General features: G+C 33.6%; 2 protein-coding genes across 4 annotated transcripts in view; one reads left to right on the top strand and one right to left on the bottom strand.

Annotated features, from left to right (window-relative positions):
* LOC112054872 (transmembrane GTPase Marf) overlaps positions 1-15416 on the top strand; it is a 25301-nt gene extending 9885 nt beyond the window's left edge. For both annotated transcript variants that reach the window (XM_024094801.2, XM_024094802.2), the window contains one exon: positions 189-15416. The gene's annotated coding sequence lies outside the window, so the exon portion shown is untranslated. The remainder of the gene's footprint in view (positions 1-188) is intronic.
* Positions 13397-22219, bottom strand: LOC112054874 (SAC3 domain-containing protein 1). Of its 2 annotated transcripts, XR_008250869.1 has the most exons (8): positions 22008-22219; positions 21186-21347; positions 20098-20259; positions 19412-19696; positions 18824-18961; positions 17803-17998; positions 16334-17144; positions 13397-16209 (listed from the first exon to the last, which is right to left on the bottom strand). XR_008250869.1 is itself a non-coding variant. In XM_052881881.1 (7 exons), exons 1-7 carry the CDS (start codon positions 22091-22093, stop codon positions 17073-17075), a joined length of 1101 nt encoding a protein of 366 aa, XP_052737841.1. In that variant the 5' UTR covers positions 22094-22219; the 3' UTR covers positions 13397-17072. The 2 variants fall into 2 exon arrangements, 1 of the variants encoding a protein (XP_052737841.1); XM_052881881.1 differs by having other exon boundaries at positions 13397-17144.
* Between the last annotated feature and the right edge of the window lie 18 nt (positions 22220-22237).

Below are 22237 nucleotides of genomic sequence, written 5' to 3'. Positions count from 1 at the left end.
CATCTGACAGGCATCACAAATGCAATGCTCTGTATCACTTGCTGTTGATATCTTTGCCTAGAGGGCTCTTCCGAGAATCTACTTGGTAGTCTGGTAGTACTGGTAAATAGATTACCAGTACTACAATGTGTTCCAGTAGTCTATTACTAAGTACTAAAAGTGTTAAGGAAAGTTTTCTGGTGTTTCAGCGAAAGTAGAAGTTGGAAGGCTCGCTATGAGCCGCGGGATGCATTTGACTGGACCGATGAACAACCGGTGCTGAGCAGCTGCTTACATTAGTTTGTTCTAGTGTTGTGTGTACTTTGTCAATAGGTCTCGACCGCAGCGGTACTGTGAAGCATTGTAAGCAAGAGATTAAGGCAAAAACGGTTACTTTTTGCGAGTATTGATTACCAAAAATAACTCTAACTCATGTATTTGTTAATTCTGTATTTGTATAAATGAATCCCTTATTTCCTTGGTCACGCCAGACTGCTTTTTTAAATACTTTGTAGGGTATGAAAATATCATGAAAATTGCACAAGATGTGTGAAAACGAATCCCTGTTTAATTTATCTTTTTTAAATGTTTCCTAATATTTTGTACAGAATGGAAAATTTCAGTAAACCTAGATGTCAGGTTTACTGAAATTTATACGGATCGGCTGAACGGAACTGAATGAAATTTGTCACGTAGGTATAGCACACAGAAAGAACAAATAATATAGACTTTACTTATATCCCAAAAACCCGAAAAAAAATATAATTTACGCGGATCAAAACCGTGATGGATAGTTAGCAATTTATCATTATTTAAAAGTAAGAAAATGAGTCTTACTGCATTATCCTCGCAGAAAAACTGTTAGTTCTCAATAAGAGTTAGTCAAGCGCCTCAACTCTTATTGAGAACTTTTAAAAAATTAGTACAATATTACGGTGACGTCTACAAATACGCAGAACGCCACTGAGCACAGTGTTTTAATATATTTGACCAATATAACAAGTTATATCAAAGTACATCATACAAATTGAAGAGTCATACAATCCGAGATAATAAATATTCTCGAAAGGTAGTTTGGAACAAAATCTTTGACCAATCACAAAATTTGGGATTATTAATTCTAAAGAAATAATCAAGAAGGGAGATCGGAACAAAATCGCTGTAGTCGAGACCTTTGCTGTTCTGTTGTGTGTATGACTTATTTATTGTTGAGAGCTGTTATTAGTCGTTTACTAATACTCTATGGACGGTGGGCTGATTTACTTATAGACTTTTCTACGGACAAAATGTATTCATCCAAATAAGCATGGAAACATAAAGAATGCTCTACTTTCGAGCTGAAACATGCGTACAGGATTTTCTATCGAGTATGGGTGACGTTGCCGCTTGGAGTCGTCGATTTTGCGCGGATAACAGCAAAATAAAACAAATCAATCATGTAAATTTCATGCCTTTCTGACACATTTTGGGAATTGCTGGTTGTCTGAATAAGTAATATTGACTAAATGTCTTTAGTCAAAGATTTATAGGATTTCTATGGCACAACGCCAATAATTATTGAGTCGAATATCTTAGCAATTCATGGATTCACCATGCGGGTGCCGGTTCTATCGTGCGGCACAGAGAAAAACTCCGAGCAGAGTCCTGGACTTGTGACCTTGTGTGTGGTGTAGGGTTAAGGAATTCCTTGACAAAAAACACAAAGTATTTTAGAATCCGTAAAAAGTCTCATGTGTAAATCGACCGTCAGCCATTTTGTTTCTATTAGTCGCCCTTATATCTAAGTTATTAATATTCTGCCCGCACCGTTGAGTCGAGACATACGACCGTATCACATTAAGCTCTTGAGGATTGTTCTTCGTGGACTCTAGTCGAAAAATTACATTAGGTACACACAAAGAAAAACATCGTGAGGAAACCTGCATACCTAAAAATTTTCTTAATTCTCTTTGGATGTCAAGTCTACCAACCCACATTGCCAACTCTCATTCTGAGAGGAGATTCCTTTTCAACAGCGAGCCGAATATGGGTATGTAAATGATGAATGAGTGACATGTGTAGAATCCAAATGATGTACTACAATTATGTCACAATAATACGAACTGTTACATCCCTAAATTCTATATTCATAGTGCAGAGCTGTGACACAGATATAAATGTTCTGTCAGCAATATATATGCTTTATAAACCGTAGCTCTGCCTCTAAACATTCAGTCGTTCTGGTGATTAGCCGAATTGCTGTCCAGCTACGGACCTGGTTTATGCCCGCCGGTCTGGACTAAGTAACAAGGCTAAGCCCCTGGTAATACTAGCCGCCTATAGACCCTTTGCAGGTCCTCGCGAGTCGCGAAATATAGTGATCCACAGTAATAGAGCTTGTTGTCGAACTATAGTTAAATTATAAACAATAAAGTTCAGTTTTAGTTAATAAAGTGTTTTTTTTTATAAACACCGATAAGCCGAAACTAACATTTGGTGTCAGAAGAAAGCGGGATTTATTCCTGTTGGACGCCTACTCCTGACGACGTCCAGAAACTATAGTTCTCCGAGCCAAGCTGCCTGCCCTGCTGCCGTTCCTGATCTCTCTGACAGACGGATAGTCAGACTCCCAGCTACTCCGACAATAAGACCACATCGTGCCATACCCTGTCGTTCCCGAGGGTTCACTGCCCAGCCGAGAGGTGCTGCCACGCGGTCCAGACTCCTGAAACATCACCTACATCGCGACGAGGCGTGCGGGATTGCACGCGCGACCCAGATCGACTCACCCGGCGTTGCAACACACTGCGCGCTGCTCCGATTAATTCGCCGACTCATCAATGACACCGATTCTTGTACTACTGTGAGTAATTTTTTCGAGTCATTGACTTTATTACACTGGTTTATTTTCTGTTATTGCGTAAAATATTAAGTTATTATGGCAAAACGGGAAGAAACACCCGCTCCACTCCAAATTTCCCCCGCAGAATCCCTTAGAATGAATTTTAGCGATTTAACCCGATTCATAAAACCTTTCGACGGTGATCGAAACAAACTAACATCATTCATAAGAAACTCTGAAAACGCCCTTCGCTTAGTAAATCCGACAAATGCAAACATCCTCTTCCAGTATATTCTTTCACAATTAGAAGGGAAAGCCGAAATAGCCTGCTCATTGAAGGTGTTTGATGATTGGTTTGAGCTAAAACAATTTTTAAAATCCAATTTTGGTGAAACTAAACACCGAAGCCACCTACTTTTAGACCTCCAAAACTGCAAGATGAAACCAAATGAAACCATCTTAGAATACAGTTTGCGTCTCGAAACATTCTTAACTAGATTACAAACTGATATTTCCCATTCTACTAAGGATCCTGGCGAAATAAAAGGGAGACTTGCCGACACGGAAGATCTCGCCTTGCACACCTTTTTGTTAGGTTTACCAAGCCATATTTCTAATATTCTTAGGTGTAGGGACCCTTGTAACCTCGCGGAAGCTATTAACCTAGCGATTCAAGAGGAAAAATTTTACAATCTCGCCCAGTCATCAAGGAGACCCATAGAACATAGGCCGAACCGATCGAACTATTTTAATCAATCTGTGCATAAAGCCGCTTTTCCGTCAACTCCTCATTCTTCTAGTTTAAACCAAACCAAACCATTTCCTTATAAATCTAACTCATACCATGCGCAAGATAAACAGATAACTCATTATTCACAAACACCACCTCCTAAAGAAATAATTTGCAGATATTGCAGAAATTTAGGCCACGATATAAGCCAATGCCGAAAACGGCAATACAACCATGCCAAGCGCCAAATTCCTCAAAATCAGAATAATAAAGTACATAATCTTTACGAAAATAGTCCCCAGAATAACTCACATAACATACCTGAGGACAATTTTTTAAACTAATTAGGGTTCCATGTTTGCGTCGCTCGGGACCCCAGGTACAAAATGACGCTAAGAATAATATTAATTCCTATTTTCATCATACAGTCAATTATGAAAAAAATAATACATTTATTACACGCGCCAACGAACAGGGTAACCAGTCCCAAACCCATGACCGTGAAAATCCTTCTAAATCCACTGATTCTACTATTTCTACTAAATCCACTGATTCTACTATTTCTACTAAATTCACTGATTCTACTAATTCCACAGCATCTACTAGTTCTAATGTACTCACTGACTCCGCCGTATCCACTGATTCCACTGTATCTACTAATTCCACTGTATCTAACAAACCCACGATATCCAAAACGTCCATCGAATCTACTCAGCCTATTGAACCTACTAAATCCTCTAAACTCACTCATAAAAATACGAAGAAAAATAATATTTATACCAAAACCCGTAAAACTTCTACGAAAAATATAATAGCAAAATCTAGCTCCGAAACAATTTATAAAATTCAATATAATGATAAAGTTCATTTACCACATATTTATGTTCATTCAAAATACTCAAGTAAACCGTTAATACTTTTAATAGATTCAGGATCAAGCATATCCTTAATCAAAAGGACTTCGCTATCAAAACAACCTGAACTCATATCCGAAAAAATTCAATTTAAAGGCATAGATGAAACAGCCCAATACTCAGAAAGTTTTGGCCATTTTCAACTAGATATTAGATTAGAAAAGTTACTAACAATTTATAGTAAATTCCACCTTGTATCTGAATCCCTTGGATTTAATTTCGATGGCATAATAGGTAACGATTTCTTGAAAAATAATAATTGCATTATACAATATGGTAAAAACGCTCTACATATTGGTCAACACCAAATCAAAATCTTTTTTACAAAACCTCAATATTTAATACCTGCCCGATGTGAAATGATGATAGAATGCAATGTCATCAATCCAGAAATAAAAACTGGCTACATTGAAAAATCGCAAATTCAAAAAGGAGTATACTTGTCCAGTTGCTTGACTACAGTAAAGCCTAATAATCATGTAAACGTTTCTATATTAAATACGACAAATACAGAAGTCAAAATTCAAACCTTTTGCGTCGAACTTCATCCCTGCGATACATTCCAGGAAATAGAGACTAACTTTATTAACAATGTTAATGTAAATTCACTCTCAAAATTTTCAGATCGTAATAAAGAAGTTAGAAGTCAAATCAGGTCATCTCACTTAAACTCAGAAGAGTCAAAAGCACTCCTAAACCTTTGTCAAGAGTATTCCGACCTATTTTATCTTAATGGCGATATCCTTTCTCATACTAACACTCTACGTCACGAAATTAAAACTACTTCTTCTCAGCCCATTCATGTCAAAAGCTACAGGTATCCAGAATGCCATAAAGAGGAAGTTAACAAACAGATTCAAAAAATGCTAGATCAGAAAATTATAAAACCTTCTAATTCTCCATGGTCTTCTCCAATATGGATCGTTCCTAAGAAACTCGATGCTTCTGGCCAAAAGAAATGGCGTATTGTCGTTGACTATAGGAAATTAAATGACATCACTGTAGGCGATGCTTACCCTATCCCTAATATCACCGAAATACTGGATCAATTAGGACACAGTAAATATTTTTCCACATTAGACCTAGCCTCTGGATTCCATCAGATTCCCATGAATGAAGAAGATTCTCCAAAAACTGCATTTTCAGCGAATAACAATCACTACGAATATACCCGAATGCCTTTTGGACTAAAAAACGCCCCTGCCACGTTTCAACGTCTCATGAATACTGTACTTTCTGGCCTCCAAGGAATACATTGTTTCATTTATCTAGACGATGTTATAATTTATTCTCACGATCTTCAAAGCCATGTCAGTAAACTCAAATTAGTTTTTAATGCCCTTAGGCAACATAATCTCAAACTACAGCCAGATAAATGCGAATTCCTTAGAAAGGAAGTAGCTTACCTTGGTCATATCATTTCAGACAAAGGAGTTTCTCCTAATCCCGATAAAGTTAAAGCTGTAGCTTCATACCCTACTCCCAGAACACCTAAAAATATAAAAAGCTTCTTAGGTCTCGCAGGTTATTATCGTAAATTTATTAACAACTTCTCTAAAATTACTAAACCCTTAACCAGTCTCTTACGAAAAGATGTTGAATTCATTTGGTCACAACAACAGGAAGACGCATTCAATACTCTTAAAACCATGCTTACTAATGCACCAATCCTTCAATATCCTGATTTTTCGAAAACCTTTATCTTGACTACAGACTCATCAAATTACGCTTTGGGTGCCGTACTTTCCCAGGGTGAAATAGGTAGTGACCTTCCTATCGCATTCGCATCTAGGACTCTTAATAAAGCTGAAGGTAATTATAGTACTACAGAAAAGGAATTACTAGGAATACTATTTGGTACTAAAACTTTTAGACCTTATCTTTATGGTAGGAAAATAAAAATCGTAACTGATCATCGACCACTAATATGGCTTATGAACTGTAAAGATCCTAGTAGTAAACTAGTAAGATGGCGTCTAAAACTAGAAGATTATGATTATGAAATTATTTACAAACCAGGCAAAATCAATAATAATGCCGATGCCTTATCTCGACCTCCTATACATACCATTGATGATATTGACCCAACAGACAACTTGACTTATGAATCCTTTATAAAATCACGTTCCAGTCCTATGCTACATGATACACAAATTACAGAAACAAATCAAAGCCTACTCGAAACAGCATGTACTTATATCGCCTATCCTACCTCTATCGACTTAGATACTTCCAACCCATATTGTGATAACATACTTAGCACATTAGAAAACAGAAATGAATTTGAAATGTCCGAAAGAGAATTGAATAGTCTAACAGTGTCTTCTACTAACAACAAAACCTACTTCCATCTATTCACTAAAACTCACTACTATGACTCAGCCACCTACAGAGATATATTCAAGGTTCTAAAAGAATTACGTAATCATTTAATAATATTTTATCCACAAGTTACAGAAATTTCTATCTCTGATTTTGATAATCCTTATGATAAACTCAGGTTTTTATTAATTTACGAAATCATAGCATTTATTTTTCACAACACTAAAATTAAAATAAATATATATCATAATAAAATTAAGTATCCTACTCCTAACGAAATTCCCATAATATTGAAAGATAATCATGATACTCCAATCGGAGGACATATTGGCTCAAACCGTATGTACAACAAACTTAAAGATGTGTATTATTGGAAAGGCATGAAAAAGGACATAGAAGTCTACGTTAAAAATTGTTCTCAGTGCCAGAAAAACAAAGCATTAAGAGCAATTAATAAAGCTCCTATGGAAATTACTTCTACTTCTCAGGAACCTCTTCAAAGACTATTTACAGACGTAGTCGGTCCTCTGCCTGAATCAGGACCCCAAGGATTCAAATATATTGTAACATTCCAAGACGATTTAACAAAATATTCAATGGCCTATCCTATAGTACAAGCCACGGCTGAACAAACTTCGGAATGCTTAGTTAAATTTATCTCTCATTTCGGTATTCCTCGAACAATTCTCTCCGATCAAGGAGTTCACTTTATAGCTGACATATACAAACAAGTGGCATCTCTTTTTAAGATTAAACATTTATTTTCGACCATTTATCATCCCCAAACTAACGGCTCCCTAGAGAGAAGCCATTGCACGCTTAAAGAATATTTAAAATCGTTTGTTAACAAGGAACAAGACAATTGGCATAAATATCTTCCCACTGCTCTTATTTCCTATAATAGTACGACACATACCACTACAAACTTTAGTCCTCATGAACTTCTATTTGGTTGTAAACCCTATTTACCTAGCTCTATCTACGACATAAGTCCCACAGCCACTTATCCTGATTACATCAAAAATCTAAAACATAAATTGAATACCACTAGAAATTTAGCTAGCGAAAATATACTTAGAAGTAAAGAAAGATCAAAACGTTATTATGATCAACATGCTAAAGAAAAAACCTATAACGTTGGAGATATGGTCTACATAAGAGAACATCACAGATTACGTAAAGCTCTCTCCCCAGTCTGGAAAGGTCCTTTTAAAATCATAGAAACCCATGATAATAATAACGTCACCATTCAAATTAATAGACGTAAGATCCGTTACCACTTCGATCAAATTAAACTAGCCCACGATAATTCTCTTCCAGGGTCATCGCGCCAGGCACCATCGCCACAACCGAGTTAATAACGCCAATAGTCGATAGCCCAGGTCTATATTTCGATAATCTAGGAATCTTAAAATACTACAATAACTTCTGGAATATTATTACATTTACTGACTTATCTTACATAAAACCTCATGTAGAAAACATTAAAAATGTTATATATACCGTAAAAGAAACTTGCCATAGTTATAAATCTGCTAAAATACAGTCCGATTGCTCTAACACACTTAGTCCTTTAGAAATACTTCTAAAAAATGTTGAAAATAATTATCAATCTCTATCTCATCTTACGCAGGAAAAAGGTCGTTCTAAAAGGTCTTCATGGTTCGGTTTTGGTGGACCCATACTTAAACAACTATTTGGATCCCTAGATGAAGACGATGCTCAAATATTTACTAATGCTATAAATGCAATTCAAGATGACCAGAGACATCTTGCATCTTTAATGAAAGAAAATATTCATGTTATCTCTTCTACTATTAGTACATTTAACAATACTATTCAGAAACTAAATGAAAATGAGCAAATACTTAACAGTAACATAGGAAAATTAGATAAAATCCTAGATAACGTTTTGCAAACTACAAATAAATTAGAAGCGTCATCACATCTCACAATGACCTTTAGTGCTTTAGAAAGCTCATTAATGACTTTAAATTTTAACCTCAAGGATATCATTGACGCAATCCTATTCGGTAAACAAAACATTGTCCATCCCTCTATACTATCTCCTATGCAACTTTATAATGAATTAAACTCTAATAAAAATAAAGTTCCCCAAAATTTTCCCTTACCCTTGAATTTAGAAAATATGCACATACTTTTGGATATATCCCAAATTTCTAGTTTCATCACTGACTCTAAAATAGTATTTGTTGTTAAAATTCCTCTTGTTCTCTTACAAGAATATAATTTGTACCATGTCTATGCCCTTCCTACTGCTCATGATATCAATAACCCACATTCCTTTGCTATGATCAACCCTACTGCTAAATTTTTGGCAATAACAGACGATAAATTACTGTATTCAATGACAGACTCGATCAGTGATTGCAAAACTCTAACAAATAACTATCGCCTGTGCAAATTAGGCAATGTGCATTCTAGTGTCGCAAATCCTACGTGTGAAGTGCAAATCCTAAGTGCTTACATAAATAAAATACCGGACACATGTGATTATAAAAACGTAGTTAGTGATATTGACGTTTGGCAAACGATTAGTAATAATAAATGGATATATGTTCAATCCAACATAGCTAAGCTCTCGGTTAAGTGTAACAATAGTATTAACGACTATGACATAATTGGAACAGGAATTCTCAAGCTTCCAAAAGGATGCACAGCTTTTCATAAACTCTTGCAATTCTCTCCTTCAGTAGAATACGAAACTGCATTGTATATGCCTACTCCTAACTTTAACATTATAAATGACGATTGCTGTTCCAGAAAGAAAATAAATTCTACGCTTCCATATCTAACACCAATTAAATTATCTCATATAAACTTAGATTCTTTGCATTACGTTACACATAGATTAAATCAAGTTAACGATGAAATTGAAAAGATTGAAAACCAACCCTACCATATTAAATATGGAAGTTATTTCAGTGTTTGTACAACTCTCGTATCTTTAATCGTATTATGCTATATTTCTTTCAAAATGTATAAAAAATGTTGTAATCGAAGAAAGCGTAATAATAGTTTAGATTCTAGTTCTGGTTGCTGTATTCAGATTTTTAATAGCTGCTATACTAAACCTAATCAAAATATACAAGCTATTAATACTAGTTCCGATTATGAAACACATAATAGAGCATTCGAATCCAATAGTAGCTCAGAGAACTCTCCTACTTTCCTAAGGAGAAATTTACATTGAAATGTTATGTTTAGTACTTTTCCATAATTACTATTATACTAATACTGTTACTAAATTATTAAATGCCATTTCATGTTTGGTTTATACTATTACATAAGTCTACTATATACTATTTGCTATTTTAATACACTGGTTCTTTTGTAATAATAAGAAAATGTTATTTTGTAAGTTTTTTATTTTCTATTTCTTTGTGATTGTATAATCTTAAATATTATTACCTATGTAGGAAAAGAAAAAATATGATTATGTTATTCCTAATTTTCATTTCTATTTCTTCTATTGTAATACTTGGATCACTATTGTAATATTCTACTCACATCTTACTTACTATGATGCTTCGTCTTAAAGAGGGGAGGTGTTACATCCCTAAATTCTATATTCATAGTGCAGAGCTGTGACACAGATATAAATGTTCTGTCAGCAATATATATGCTTTATAAACCGTAGCTCTGCCTCTAAACATTCAGTCGTTCTGGTGATTAGCCGAATTGCTGTCCAGCTACGGACCTGGTTTATGCCCGCCGGTCTGGACTAAGTAACAAGGCTAAGCCCCTGGTAATACTAGCCGCCTATAGACCCTTTGCAGGTCCTCGCGAGTCGCGAAATATAGTGATCCACAGTAATAGAGCTTGTTGTCGAACTATAGTTAAATTATAAACAATAAAGTTCAGTTTTAGTTAATAAAGTGTTTTTTTTTATAAACACCGATAAGCCGAAACTAACAGAACGTATATTATTTATACTAGAAAGCAATAATGAAAATATTCATATGGTACAAAAGCGTTTACTCGTATATTTGGATTACTATGCAGCATACTAAGTGACGTCATTCTAAATGCAATATGGCGGAGCCCTAAGGTAGTGGACTATTTCTTTTGTATTTAATTTCTGTAAAAATTCTGTTGTGTGTGTGATTTGGTGGAAGACAATTAAAGACAAGAAAATGGCAATTGAACGATCGCTTAATGTGACACGGTTGTAATGTCAGGTCGAGGGTTCTTAGTGTACCAAATACTTGTAATATTGTGATTTATATAACGGCATAGCTGCTACAAATCTAATACCTATTAAAATCTGATCAGCCTGAATAGATCAGTATATGCTAAAGAGATTTGTCGTATTCAGCCCGGGGAGGTGAGTTACATAAAATGCAACTATTTTTATAAGGCTGGTTTTTTATGTTACGTATATTTGTGGTGTAAATAAACAGTTTGCTGTCAGTCTGCCTACTTTGTTAGCGTTTGACGATGAAACTATATTTCCACGCTAAGCGCTTCAAAATAGAGATAAAGGCGCATCATCATTAGACATAATTACAAACATTAGAATTATGTTTGATTGGATAGGTTCTTTTATTATTTTACTGCCCACAAAATCATTTGAAATGATGATTATCACTCAAAATTTTGTTAGCAAGCGCTAACAAAATTGGTATGCCGACAGTAGGCTATTTATATGCACATCAAATATAACTAATATTAAATTACAAATCTTTAGAAGTAGTTCAATTTTTATTGACTTACCTCTCACTAATACTATTGCCGTCTTTGTCCTAAACAGAGATTTAAACTAACCTCGAGGTAATATAATCGCTTAGTAAGGTGACATTGTACATTTAACTCGTGTAATATAGAGAAAATACCCATTAGCTCCTTGTAAATTAGTTTTGTTGTTGTTTTCTTTGTTTAAAAACTTTTATATTGTTTATTAGAATTAAATCACGTATATTTTTTACATCGAACGTAATTTGTCCGCTGAGAAATGGCGTTAAGTTTTGTGACAAGTCTATATCCATAAACAAATAATTAGCAATTGCAGATAAAATAAAATGTATATGCGATTTCCAATTTGACAGTGACAGTGTCTTTATTTTGTATTTATTTATCTATGTTCCGATACCCATTTTATAATTCAAAAAAACTGTTTTTTGAACATACATCATGAAAATTCTTTCAATATATACCTATTATCTACCCTTAAGTACATATTTATAATAATAGACCAATTTTAAAATCTTAAATTAAAACTACTGATGGCTTTATATTAAAAAATATTCGGAGAAAACAGACAAACATTAAAATGTGCGAGAGTGAGATTATAGGGTTCCGAACGTACTTATGTACGTTCGGAACCCTAAAAAAATTTAATATTAATGTCAATGTAAAGAGCTGTCAAAATTGGTCTTTTAATTTTGTATATATTTTAAACTTAGTTGAATGCTTATTTAAAAAAGGCACGCGTGCTGTAGCAAATTGACTATATAATTATATAAAGAAGTTCATGCAATCATGAAAATATTATACTTATGTGTAAAGTTAAAAGTTACCATAGTTATTTGCTTTGAAATAGAGTAACAAACCACTATAAATGTTTAAAATGGTCAAGGTTTTATATGTTTTTACTTGCATTACATATTATGTCACAAATGACCTAATGTATAGAGCGATATAAAAGAGTAGAAATTAATAAAAATGGAACTAACAATCTCCCTGTCTGGCAACACCACATTTACTGTCATTATAGAGCAACCAATTATTGATAGTTTTATCATATTATTAAAATCATGGTGGAAATTCGGATAATTAGCTGACGAATTACAATAAATATCATTTATTTAGATGAGATTTACTTTCTTTTAAATTAAATAAATGTAAATCATGAATTCCTCAGAAATCTTAATACCTTTAACATGATGCTCTTGATCATGATGATTATTATAATGATATGTTGAAAATAATATTATTAGATAGTAATATTATTTTCAACATATCATCTTATTTAAAAAAGAACTTACTTTTACCTATTGTGAAGTGACGGTTAGCAGCGACAGTGAGTGTACCATCATTTTGTGGTAGAGAAAACACCTCGAGCAGGTCCCAGGACTTGTGACCTTGAGAATAGGCTTAAGGGTTCCCTTTTGCATCAATAGTCACCTTGCCTGCCCGACATGTTCTCCATGCCCACACTGAACAATAATTACAACACAAAACATTATCAATAATTACAACACAACACGTTATTGCACAAAATCACTCACGCGACTGGCAGCGTGACGGTGTCTACGCTGCCTCACAAACCACTGAGCTCGTCATTTTCAACCCCCCCACCACAATAACATAAATAATGAAACCACCTGTAATAGAGGAACTTACAAGTTCCTCTATTACAGGTGGTTACACTAAGTATAGAACAAAATATATAGTATTATCAAGTATCAAGGCAATTCTAATTGGATGACAGAACACAGGGTTACCATAAGAACGAAAAAAAGTGACTACAGCGCCCTCATTTATTTTCTACTCTTTTATGTCGCACTTTATTGTTGTTATTTTCCCTTTGTAACTTTGTTTTAATGGGTGGTCGTAAGTAGGAAATGAAATTTGATTATATTACAAGGTATAATGAAATAAAACAAATTGTAAAATATAAATAATTGTATTTAAAAATACGTTACAAACTTTGGTTAAGTTTAAAGAGCACCATAGATTGATGTCTCTAAATCTAGTTATTGTTTGTATTAAAATATCGACAAAACTATGATAGTATAGGTAAATATAAAGTTGCGATAAATATAAAATTTGTATTAACATCGGGTACAAAGTACCACGAAAAATTGACATTAATTGTTGAATAGTTGTAAATTGAATGTATGCATGCGATAATTTAATAGTCTACGCAAGTTAACTGCAAAATTGCAATATATTATTATCAGTTATTATAACTGCAGCAAAAATTACATAGGATTATGATAAGTTGCAAGCTGGAGTGACGCAAAGCCCAGTGAATTAGCGTCAAAACCTATCGGGGATTTTGGATGTAAAAAATTGTACCTCTTCGAAGTTTTCGCGCTGCTACATTAAACCGAATCGTCCCTTATTATTATCATTAGAGATGAATAAAAAAATTGCAATCATTGAAATTGCAATTTTGCAGTGGAGACTCGATTAACCGGACCAATTGTTATATGACACAGTGTACGCTTATAACGATACAATTTTGTTATAGCTCCAACATGGCTGACCAGACGTTCGTGCTTTTACAAAAGCTGAAAGTTTGTCAGTCCATACTATCTATCTACCGTACTAACACTGGAATTCATAGACGTTTTAGAGGCACCCCCAGGAGATCATTCACCCACTGAATGAATGAATGATCCCCTGGGTCCTACAACGTCTATGAATTCCACTGTTAATTATGCAACAATAATTATTATTAAGTACGGTAGTTAATTATGGAATATTAAAATGTGGTGAGTTTAGGAGTAGAAATAGCATGAGCTTTTATAAAAAGACGAAGGTGTACACATGGCGCCTTTAGTCTGAAAGCACTTGCTAATTTTCAAGACATATTGTCATTTATTTTTTGAACGCGAAATATCACAAATCCTTATAAATGAGGTCCGGAAAATCGAGTCTGCAATTACGTACTAAAGCAATAAACCTTTTTATGTACACATCGTAATTTTCACTCAATTATCTTGAGTATCACTTAATGTGAAAAGTGTAGAAAATGGCGGCCACCACTGCATACAAAACTGACTGTTATTCATAATTATTTATGCTGCTTATGAAAATGTTTTAAAACGCAGCGAAAATAACGCCGTTATTTTTAACAACAAAAACTAATATGTATATAACAAAAAAAATGGTCGCTCCTACGGTATTTTAAATTATTTTTACTAGTCTCATCTCAACGCATCATTTTACATACATATTGTACTTTTGTATTGTATATGAATCAAAGCATGATATCATTTTAAATAATTTCTTTAAATCGCACTTTTTCCCTCCATATTCATAAACTTGAATTCTAATGTTTTATAAAGAGGAAAGATTAAAACTAAGAATTAACAGTATATTCATAAACTTGGATTAATATTCACCTCAATTTTCTTCAAAGGACCTAATCACTACTGTTCAAAGTTCACTTTACGTTAAAATTGGAGTTTGACGTTTAAACTCATATTTTAATAATAAGGCCATTTGTGTTTTAGGTAATCTATTATTATTAAGAGAAAAGATTTGATTGTTTGTTTGTTTGCATTGAATAGACTTTGAAACTACTGAACCGATTTAAAAAATCTTATACTGTTGGGAAGCTACACTATCCAGAGTGCTATAATCTATATTTTATCCCTGTTTATGCTACGTTGGCAAAATATAATAATTCTTTACATTAAAATAAAAAATAATAAGGACGTGATGTCACACTGAATAATTATATCTTGCATTCATTTAAAGTACACAAGCACAGTTTATGAATGTGTTGAGGTGACTAATAAAAATATATGTAAGAGGCAGGTTTGTTATTTTATTGAATTTACCGTGTTGTGAGGCTACACAACTGTTTAGATAGGTTTTGTTGTCAAATGTAATTAGTATTGCGTAATTAGGTGAATTTTCTTATGTAAATAAATAAAGGATTCCTTTATACATTTTTCTTGTTTTATTTATCACAACAAATATTTTTTTATAGTTATAATAATTTATGGCCCCCGCCCACCTGACCAAGTGAAAACTATTACATATAAACGACACCGTAAAATTGTAAAACCCGTTAGATTATAATCTATCTCGCGAGATTATGAACTGTCAAAAGATTGTGAACCGCAACATACTCCAAAAAAACGGAAATTGAGGGGCTCAGAAACCAATGGTTAGGTGTGACGTGACAAGTAGTAGCAGTATTATTTTGTGGTAGAGGAAACAACTTCGAGCAGGTCCCAGGACTTGTGACCTTGAGAGTGGGTTTAAGGAATCCTTTTAGAATGCATCAGCTCACCTTCCCTGCCCGACATGTTATCCATGCCCACACTAAACAATTTATGATAAACAATAATTACAACACAAAACGTTATCGCACAAAATCACCAACACGACTGGCAGCGTGACGGTGTCTACGCTGACTCACAAACAACTGAGCTCAAGTCATCAAATATCCTCTAATTTATACCAACACTGATACCTCGTCTCTACAATAACATAAATAATGAAATAATACCACATGTAATCGAGGAACTTATACTTTATTATTATTTGTATGTTCTTCCTTACAATCTACCGAATAATAACACGTTAAATTGTAAGCAGTGTGTTGCGGTTCACAATCTCGCGCGGTATATTATATTCTAACGGTATTTACTTACAATTTTGCGGTGACGTAAACACTTCACAGGGCATGCAAAGAATATGTCCTGCAACATGAGGCTTTAGTGTTAAGCCTTATATGCCTGTAATTACAACAGTAACTATTACTATTACCAACTACTGTACTATTAACACTAAAAATAAATAAAATAAACTAATTTTTAAATGAAATAAAATGTTATAGTATACAGATATATTCTTTAGTACCTTAGAGTAGCACCAACGGAGAACCTTCTTAAGTTTAAGAACTGTAAACTGTATATCTTATTTTAGTCAACAATACAATGCTAATCTAAAACAAAAGAATAACAATTGAGATCACAAATTATAATGAAGTCTGCCAATCCACATTGGCCCGGCGTGGTGGACTAAGGCCTGTCACTCTCATTCTGAGCAGACTCGTGCTCACAAGTGAGCTGAATATGGGTTGTTGATGATGATATAAAACAAAAGACTGCCTCTGCACATGGCATATTAGTTGCTGCTCTTTGGCTTATAAATCATTGCCATTATGTCAGCTCTACATACAGCTTCACTCATTTGAACTTAGATTACGGATTGTGTATACTTGTTATTGTAGCAGCTACAGCATTCAAAAAAACTGATTCAAGATAGAATTTGAAAAAAAAAATATAACTTTGTCGCCCTAGTGATTTTTTCAAAACTAGTCAAATTAGTTTTCAGTAAGGTATTAATTTTAGGTGGTATTTGCGTTTTATCCATTAATTACGGGACATCCTGTATATACGTTAAAAACGACGCAGACGCCGCTCCGCAAAATGCTATTTTTGCACTTAATTAAACAAAGATTGAAAGTCCTGTGCACATTGTTTCATTCAGGGTTTTAATATTTTAAGCTATATGTAGCGCCGAGCTTAGCACATCTAAGGATGCATTATTTAGGGTATTTCCAAGTTTTTTCTAAAGTTTATGTTTAATCATATATTCATATCGTATATGAAAGGACTTCGTCCAGTTTCAACTGTAGTATTTTTGCTTGGAAACATAACTGCCGATGCTGAAAAAAAAAACATTTTTTTTTAAATTTTGATCAAGAACTTGGGAACTATTAAAAACTCAGACCAATTATTGTATAGGACCTGCCTCGCTAGACGTTACTTTTCTGTCAAAGTATATGATCAACGATCTAACGCTATTACAAAAACTGTCTCTATAGAATCGACGTTAAATAGTTGTAATCGTGTTCGTCGGTTAAAGAGCTCCGTAAAAATACCTTTTTGTGGAATGGAATTGTGTAAAAAACGGGCAAAAACTTCTAGTTTAGTATGAGATATATACCAAATCTAAGCTTGTTTTCCTCAGAAAATGACAGACAATTTTGTTCGTGACTATGAGTGCGATACAGGTCCATCTATAATTGGTCTAAGATTAAAAATGATATTGACTCTCAATCTCATATCAAACTCAACTTCAATTATGAAATAGACCATATTGTATTTCTAATTGAAAATTAAATCAACTGATATATTGATATTTTTTTTACAAATTCTGAAATTAGAATTTTGGCGTCACTTAAATTACATTTAAATTCTAAAGGTTATCACATAAGAGTATATCAACTCGGCCTTTGAATAATAATGTTTTTTTTTTAATTTCGTGCATTTTATAAAACACTTGAGTTTTAAAAATCCTTAGTTTGCAACTTTGTTGATTACCTGTTCAACATTGTTTTTAAATTTGGCCTTCTCGAAGCAAATCCCGTCCTTCTCCCTGACCAGGCTCATACCGTAGTGTATGCAGATGGCCCTGACTTCTTCCAAGGTATTGAACGCTAGCCATTGCTTGAGCACCTCCACGGGCACAACCAGGTGTTTACTGTTGTATGCGTGACTCATTGCGTGTAGGGCTTTCCTGACAAAATAATAAATTCTGTATATTTCTCATTGAACTAGCTGGTGCAGTTTCAGGTCATCATCCTCAGTTTAAAGTCCCAAGTTTCATAGAATTCTCACTACATTTAAGTTTTAAAATTTTTTTTGCATAGAATACTTTCCAGCATTGTCTGGTCTTATATTTAATAGCCCACAATTGCCTTGCCTCTATCCTTGTAAGAGATAATCTGCAGTTTACACCCTCCAAGCTGCTCCAATACATGTTGGTGGGCTCAAGGTAATGATACTCACTTACTGCAACATTTACTAGCGGATGTTTTTAATCAAGACCAGAGCTGATTGCTCTCTAAGGCAGGCAAATGTCATTCATATCATAACCAACATTCTATTTTGTACCACTTATATCTATTTTGAGAGAAGGCCTATTTTTCGAATAAAGGTACGCCTTACTACTAAACTTGTAAATCCTACATTATGTATTTGTATGGTTAGGTATACTAACCATACAAATACATAATGTAGGAAGATTTACAAGTTTAGCTCATATTGACTACTAGTGGACGACCGCGTGAAACCCTATTACTACCCACTCTACAGTTACCATACGGGGGATAAGTAGGGACTCAACCCTACCCCTAATCTACTCCTACCCTACCCTACCCCAATATATATACAGACAGACAGACAGAAAAAAAATTTACTGATTGCATTTTTGGCATCAGTATCGATCACTAATCTATTAATATATTAAATATATTTCATGTACAGAATTGAGCTCTCTACAGATTTATTATAATTATAGATAAATTATAGAGTTTATTTTAAATTAATTTCAGCAACTTACCTCTGTAGCGTAGGAAGATACAAACTTAGAACAGAAAAAGTCAACGGACACAAATGTTTAGACAGTTTCAATACTCTTACATAATTGTTGTTCATATTGGCTAGAGCTATATAATATGCTAGTTTTAATGCAGATGCCCTGGAAATAGTAAAATTTTAACATTAACATAAATAAATTGCAATGCACCAGACCTTAAAGCTAAAATTAAGACCTCAAGTTTCTGTAATTTAACACAACATAGTAATGATATTAATAATTGACTGTATTACTTTCCCAGACAAATACTATTACAACAATCCCTATGATTAATTAATTATTCTATACTTAATATTGTAAAGAGGTTTAAGGTTGTGAGGTTGTAGGGGGTAATCTCTGGTTTCACTGAACTTATTTTGAAAATTCTTTTATCAAAAAAAGCCACATTATTTGTGATGGTCATAGGCTATATTTTATCCTCGTATTCCCACGGGAACTACTCAGATGAAACGTCGGGGCGTCTGCTAATTATTATTAAAATTAATGGAATAATAACATAAATTACCACTTAATAAAAAAATATGCTAGGAAGTATCCAAATACAATACTAACTTTTTGACATGCCCAGGTAGAGCCAAATACCTATGCAGTGGATGAATGTCATCTAAATTGGACAGTATATACAGACTTTCTATAAGAATCCTATCATAATATAGTTCTGGGCTAGTTTTACATATATCTAATGAGTTAAAATTTCCAATGATGGTGTTGATATCACATTGAACTGTCTGTGTGCTGTCCAATTTATCACAGCAGTTTAAAAACCACTTTATACATTCTAGTAGATGTTTTCTGTTGAGCACTGGATCATATTCACTTATTGGATGATTGTATAACCTGGAAAATATATTAAAGATACTTTTATAAGTAAAGATTTAACTTTTACAAAGAAATAATGGTATTTTTAAATTTTACTAGAGTGAAATATTTTTCAAACTTTGTTAGGTTGGTTTCAAGTTATTATTAGGTAGAAAATAAATCTGCAAATATTATAATATTTTCACTTTTAACATTTTCACAAAAGTGTAGTATATTTACAGCTTTAAAATGTGTAAAGTAGTAACTATAAAAGATGAGGGATTCAATATATGATTGACAGCAGCATACATATATCATATTGGTATTTACATAGAATCATGTAAAATGCTGAAAAATTAAGTTATGAAAGTCAAAAAATGTGTATGGTTCCATAAACAACCACAACGAACAACAACAAACTTATTCAAGAATACTCATACCTGTAGCCATAATAAACATAGAACCTAATCATGGGTTCAAGTAGAATCACACACTGCTCTGGAGGCAGTCTTTGTATTGTCATGTCTTGTCGCACTGCCCTCAGTCGGTCATCCAAAAAGTCATACAATACTGACATCTTTACATCAGTTCTGTTTGATAACCTATAAATCAAAGATAAATTATAGAATTCTTCTTACTACAGGTATTGGCTATACATTGTTGTTGGAAGGTTTGGTTAAGTACAGAAGGAGACAGAACATCTCCTGAAGGAGACCATTTTAAAGAACCATAAGAATTGATGATGTAAGCTGAATATGAACAGTTTTGTCTTGGAGACATATTATATCACATAATATACAACATGTATTATGTACATAATATATTAGGTATCAGGCACTACAATAATGTTAAGGTGTTAAATGTGGCACAAATTTTGAAATAAATGCTTTTTCTTTCTTTCTTTCTACATATATTAGTAAACCAATTAATAATACTATAATATAATAGTAATATAATAAAGAGGTAAAGTTTGTGGTATTGTTTATTATTATCTCTGGACCTCTGGAATTTTAAAAATTCTTTTACCACTAGAAAGCCACATTATTTGAGTGTAATAGGCTTTATTTTGTCCTTGTATTGTCACATGAACAGGAAGTACTTACTGGGGTAAAACCGCGTGGCGTCAGCTAGTATAATAAACAATCAATGGTAGACAAGTAAAATGATAGGATTTTACTGGCAACTTTATGCTACTAACTAAAACATAGCATTAATACTTGGCTGCAGAAATAAGTAATATTTGAGCTAGCACCCTCACAAATTACTACCTATCAACACATTTATCAGTACAATTTCACCACATAGAAACTGTGCAGGGGTGAGGGGGCCGGCAGGTGTTGCAGCTAGACAAACAAGTTTGTAAATGCACAAATACTGAGAATTTGCTTGTGAACATTGTATCCCGTAATGACAGATACATTGAACATAATACGGTGCCTTTGTGTGAGCAAAGCATAGTTTTTTGTCCTATCTGTTAAAACATATACCATATTCATGGAGACTATGTGTAACATATTCATCAACTTACTCAAGTAACAAATAGTGTACAGTGTCTGAAAGAACTCCAAAGGGTCTCAGCATCCGAGGCACAGCTAGGTTGGAGTTTGCAGCTGACCGGCAGAAGCTCTTCACCAACTTGTGCCCAGAACTGGTCACTTCCAATACATGGACCAGCTTTTCCTTCATTCTCCTAAAAAATAATACACATTACTTATAATAATGACACTAATATAAAAGCTAAATTTTGTTACTTTTCTATTGCACTGATTTGTCTGCAATTTAAAATGGAGATAGATTATACTCTGGATAAACACATAGGCTTATTATCCTGGTAGCATCTATCAATCATTAACGGGGGATTTGTAGTCAGAATTTCTCACCAAATTGCAGGTTTTCGTTATTAAAATAATAAACCTAATAGTGCTGCTTTTGTGATATCATCATAAACTAATCTATTTATAATTTACATAAAACAAAGTAATGTAGGGTTAGTTACTCTATTTACAAATTGAAACCGTAGTGAACATTTCTGAATGCTAACATTCACACAGAGAATAATTATAGTCTGGAATAGCAAATAGGCTTATAATCAATATTCCCATTGATTAGCCTTATCCGGGCGAGGAGGCATAGCCTCGAGGCCCGTACCCCCACCTGGATTTTTATCCGGGAGGAGATGACCTGCCAGCAATATTCCCATGAGACCGCGATCTTATAGTGGTGTGAAAACCAATATTAATTTAATCTTTGGTGAAAACTCAAGCCCAATATAATAATATAAAAGGATTATATTATTATATTGTATAATAATATAATGTAAAAGGATTAAAAACATTCTATGTTTACATACAATGTAACCTCTTCTGTTGGACACAGTTCCATACAAGTGCCATGGATAGTTAACCCATTTTCAACACTATTGTCATTATTGGACATTATTGAAGAGAAAAATTATTAAGAAAACAAATCACAGAATCACTTTATAGTAAAAGTTTTAAATAAAACATCAATAATCGCTTTCGGCCAAAAAAATTTAAAATATGTCAATGTCAATTGTCTTGTCAATGTCAAATGTCAATA

This window comes from Bicyclus anynana, chromosome 5 (genome assembly GCF_947172395.1).
Source record: "Bicyclus anynana chromosome 5, ilBicAnyn1.1, whole genome shotgun sequence".
Classification (NCBI taxonomy): Eukaryota; Metazoa; Arthropoda; class Insecta; order Lepidoptera; family Nymphalidae; genus Bicyclus; species Bicyclus anynana.
Note: the sequence above shows the minus strand (reverse complement) of the source record. Positions and strands in the feature narration are given on the sequence as shown.